The 4609-nt window shown below is 34.7% G+C and overlaps 1 protein-coding gene across 2 annotated transcripts in view; it reads right to left on the minus strand.

Annotated features, from left to right (window-relative positions):
• LOC106462020 (probable serine/threonine-protein kinase DDB_G0282963) overlaps positions 1-4609 on the minus strand; it is a 142620-nt gene that overhangs the window by 17651 nt on the left and 120360 nt on the right. For both annotated transcript variants that reach the window (XM_022389130.1, XM_022389131.1), the window contains exons 15-16: positions 4081-4222; positions 1783-1924 (exon numbers count right to left, since the gene is read on the minus strand). In XM_022389130.1, the coding sequence (XP_022244838.1) occupies positions 1783-1924; positions 4081-4222 (284 nt within the window). The remainder of the gene's footprint in view (positions 1-1782; positions 1925-4080; positions 4223-4609) is intronic.

Consider the following 4609-nt stretch of genomic DNA (forward strand, 5'->3'; position numbering starts at 1 on the left):
GAAGGCCAATTGCAAAGTTATTTATTAAGATTAAAAAAATATAAATGATTATATATATATATATATATATATATTGCGAACCGTGGTGTCTGTCCGAGCGTTCGTCTGTCTCCCGTTTAAAAAGCTTTGCTCGCAGGCAAAGCTCAACATTCACTTTTGAAATGACTGGAGAACAGGCATGAATAATGTTGATGCTAAATTTTATTTCGCAAGCAGGATATCCTATACTAAATTGTTAGGAATTAATCACACTATTATTCACATTTCAAAATGTGACGTAACTTAATGAATAAAAATGTAATTTACTGTATGTTATTGTTGAGCGGCTCTTAGCATGACTGTTATACGTAAATGATCTCATAGGGTAAGGAAAACAACTAATCCATTACGATATAACTGTGACATCGAATATTCATCTGGTCTGTGACATCACATATATATATACCCTGACATTCATAATGCTGTGACGTCAGATATTCACACTGTTTGGTCAGACATGCCTAATTATGGAAAATACAACATCGGCCCATCGATACTCACAGGGTTTCTGGACATTTTCAAGACTACATCACTGACGTGGCAGAGTAAAGTAGTAGTTCTGATTACTATGGTTGTAGAGACAACATAACATGAACATTGTGGATTTGAACGTTTTACATCTCTACGTACTCTTAGCTTTATGCTCGCTCTCTTCGGGTTACAGGAATAACACTGTGATTTCATGCAATTGTTTCTTCCTGAGTTTCTCCCTTAATAACACCTTAGTAAAGTAAACCGAGGTGTTTTTGTAGTTAGTACATGCCAACCTATCCTGTATATTCCAGTGATTGAAATTCATAGTAGGCTCAAAAACAACCCTTGTAGGAGTCCATCCTTTGTTTGTTTGTTTTTTAGCAATGGCGCGCATTTAGAAATAGAAATATATCATAAATCAACGTATACAGGATTCTATAGTCATGTTGACAGCTTTACATCTGTTAAGTATAAGATAAACTTGATAAATATATTTTATATAGAGTTTATCATATTGCAAGTGACTAGCATTGTTTTCGTAAAGAAATATAATGTGTGAAAAATATCTCACTAAAAATCTATCGTTGGTAAACAACACTTAAAGATGTTTTTAAATGGCGTGCGAACCCCTCGTTAAGTGAGTTATGATGTTCCAAAACTGTCATTCTACGAGGTAATGTGGGATCAACCACACGTCATTTGTAACTGCATATAAAAGAACATCTCAATCCCAGTGCAGACAGTTCTTCAAACATACATACCAAGAATGTGACACGAGACAGCAGACGACAAGAAATTTGAAATATGTAATTCCAACAACGAGCAAAATGTAAGATTTATAGAAACTTTAGCCATCAAGAACTTAAATCAACGCTGAACCTTAACTTTAGCAGTTTAAATCCTTCTAAAAGGGATGAAAGCCAATAAACGGTAAGTCTAAAATATTTTACTTGAAAATAAAAGTACAGTCACAAACCTTGTTATTAGATACACTTCGTTAAACTATGCCTGTATAAGGATGGGTAATATACTGTTACGCCTAGCAAATACTGGATTACTCGTGATGTTCCCAGATCCTTCTAGAAACTCACCACGTGTTACCAGCGTCACGTGACTTCGTAACAATTCCTAAATTTATTTAGCAACGTAAATCGATAGTTGCTATGTTTATAATTACAAAAATGTACATTACGTATTGACAAGATGAGGACTAATCACTGGTTTAGAACTATTTCAACTAAATCATAAGCAAGTAAAGATGAAAATTACCTTCCCGTTTAAATACTGACAAACTTGGTGAGCTCCTACTCATTCTCAAGGACGGCGAGGATCTCGAAGAAATGGAAGATGGAAAGGTTCTGGACAGAGTATCGGCCATTTCTTCGTAGTTCCTTAACGAACTAACTCGATTCTGAAGGTAATAAAAGAAACACCATGAAATCTAATACTCTGTCACAATAAACTCAGTTTTACATATTTTGAGTCCTGAAATACTCCAAAACACGATATACCCTGTATAATAATTTAAAAACTTTTAAAAAATCATTAGTTCACTAACATGTTTACAAATATTTGGTTGAATTATAAATAAATAAAAAATAGCTCTCTTCTGCATCAGGGCCTTAGAAAGAGCTCGTGCTACTAGTTCGTATTTTAAAAATACTTTTTTTATAATCATAGTTAGGGATGTACCGATATTACGTTTCGGCCAATAACTGAAATAACATCAATCGATAACGATAACTCGTAATTCACCATGACCTAAGGAAAGAGAGGCAGGCCTGCTGAATAATTAAACAAGAAATTTTCATTTCAGCTTCATAATAAGAAATATAGGTTTGCGGACTAAAGCAACCCAATTTACTGGATAACTTAAGGCCTATCAACAGACAGCGATCGTTCGCGACAGTTTACGGAGGCAGCGAGCCGCTCCTGGTATAGAAAAGGTTGAGAAACGCTGCACTAAACAATTAAAAAAAATTGGTGTCTTTAAAGTTTAGTCCAAAACTGGAACGACATTTAAACATTCCGTGGATTAAGTAAAAACTGGATGTGGTTACGATTCACAGTAACAATCGCCATACTTCCAAGCACTACTGAAAGCAGAGTTGGGCACTATGTTACTATCTATATACGTAGTTCGTAAAGACGAGGGTAAAGTTAAGGTATAAAAACACTGTTCTTCTAATCACCATACTACCAAAACAAAACAAAAAAAATATTACTTCCTAATCACAAGGTTATCAAACAGTTCGACTCGGGGTCTGACATAGGTACAGTTAGAAAATATAAACCTTGCCTACGCACTCACTTTTAATCAGTTTGTTTGTTTGGTTGGTTGTAATTAAGCACAAAGCTACACAATGAGTTATCTGTGCCCTGCCCACCACGGGTATCGAAACCCGGATGCTAGCGTTGTAATTCCGCAGACATACCGCTGTGCCACAGGGGGGCCTTTTTATCAGAGAATTTGTTCAGTGAATCCCTTCCCAACGTGTATTTTCACATTTAGAGAAAAAGCCATAATTTCCCAAACTAATGGAAGTATAGGAAAACAGTCTTCATTCACTGTAATTATAGAGCAATTGAAGAATATCATTAATAATTTATCGACTAAATTTTCCGTAAAAACAACACATACGTGCGTTATAAAGTAACACACCAATCGCTGTCATGTAGAACTTGGAAACTTCTTACGTAAATTATTGCGAATCATATTTTTCAAAGAAACAACATAAGTCAACTGCCATCATATATAGAAGGATCACAGTGAAAACTAATGACAAGGACTTGCTTTCCCATGCCCCCAAGATATACGTCTTTATTTTTTGGAAATTATCTTCTGGCTTTAATCATGCTAATGACCCACAATAATGATCAAACTAAATTTGTGGTAAGTATGTGGTTACTGTTTATCTAGCTTATTATTTCTATGTTAATTGAAAATCAAATCACTGGTAAGAAGCTGTGTGCTTAAAACCTGGTCAGGTAAATGTATTTGCATAAACTCCACACACATTTCAATTCATTACGTTATAAAACAAAATAACGTTCATGTGTTTTGTTTGTTTGTTTGTTTGTTTTTGCTGGATGCCCTAAAATTTGTTGAATTACTATTCGCGAATCTATATAAATATAATAGTACTGTCTGTTGTATGTCCACATAACTACTTCGCAAGATGTGGATGGGTCTTCACCCAAATTGATATGGAGGCTCATTAAGTCCATGCGGGGGTACGTACAAATTTTGTGTTTCGTATTTTGCGGTTTTTTTGTTGTTTTTTTTTACAATTACATATAAGAGAAGCAACTTTTCAAGTCCTAAGATAACCTTTCATTAATTACGAATTTATATGACTTCCGTTCAGAGGCTAGTTCAATAATAAAACGCTTGTATGTATGACAAGTCATTTAAAAAGTAATTAGAACTATTAATAAAATATCTTTTAAACACATTACTTGAATATGGCGATTAACAACATCCTAAGTTCAAAGCACTTCCTTCTACACAACCGTATGACATGGGGTGCCACAACTTTACAGCTGGCTTAACTATTAGGAACATACCCTTCCATTGTTGCGAACCAAATGAAACTGGTGTTGTGCCACAGCCATCATCCAGATAGTCTTTGCCAAAGTAGAAGTAGTAGTAAACCACGTGTGTATTTTAAGGTTACCTGATCCAAGTGGTCTTCTTGTGGTATGTACCCTACACAGGAAAATGTCATTCAACTGATTAATTTATACAGAATATATACATTAACAAACTTCACTAAAGTACTCATAATGTTCAATACGTAATGTTAACCTCCTTGAGATATGCTACCACTTACAACAACCGTCGAAACAAAGACTTTAATTAACAAACTTCACTCAAGTACAGTTCAATATATACACCTGGAAAAAAGTTAAGCACCCCCAAATATTTTTCAGGATTGCTTATTGAAAATAAGGTTTAATTTTCATGATGTTGAGCAATGTTCATAATTTCAAACAATAATTAAAAGGTAATAGTGAGCGTTCAGGTGTGACATTTAAATACAGGCGCGTTTTTTCCCCTACGTGCAACTTGCTCCCTTCTTCACGTCCAACTATG

This window comes from Limulus polyphemus, unplaced genomic scaffold (genome assembly GCF_000517525.1).
Source record: "Limulus polyphemus unplaced genomic scaffold, Limulus_polyphemus-2.1.2 Scaffold1075, whole genome shotgun sequence".
Lineage (NCBI taxonomy): Eukaryota > Metazoa > Arthropoda > Merostomata > Xiphosura > Limulidae > Limulus > Limulus polyphemus.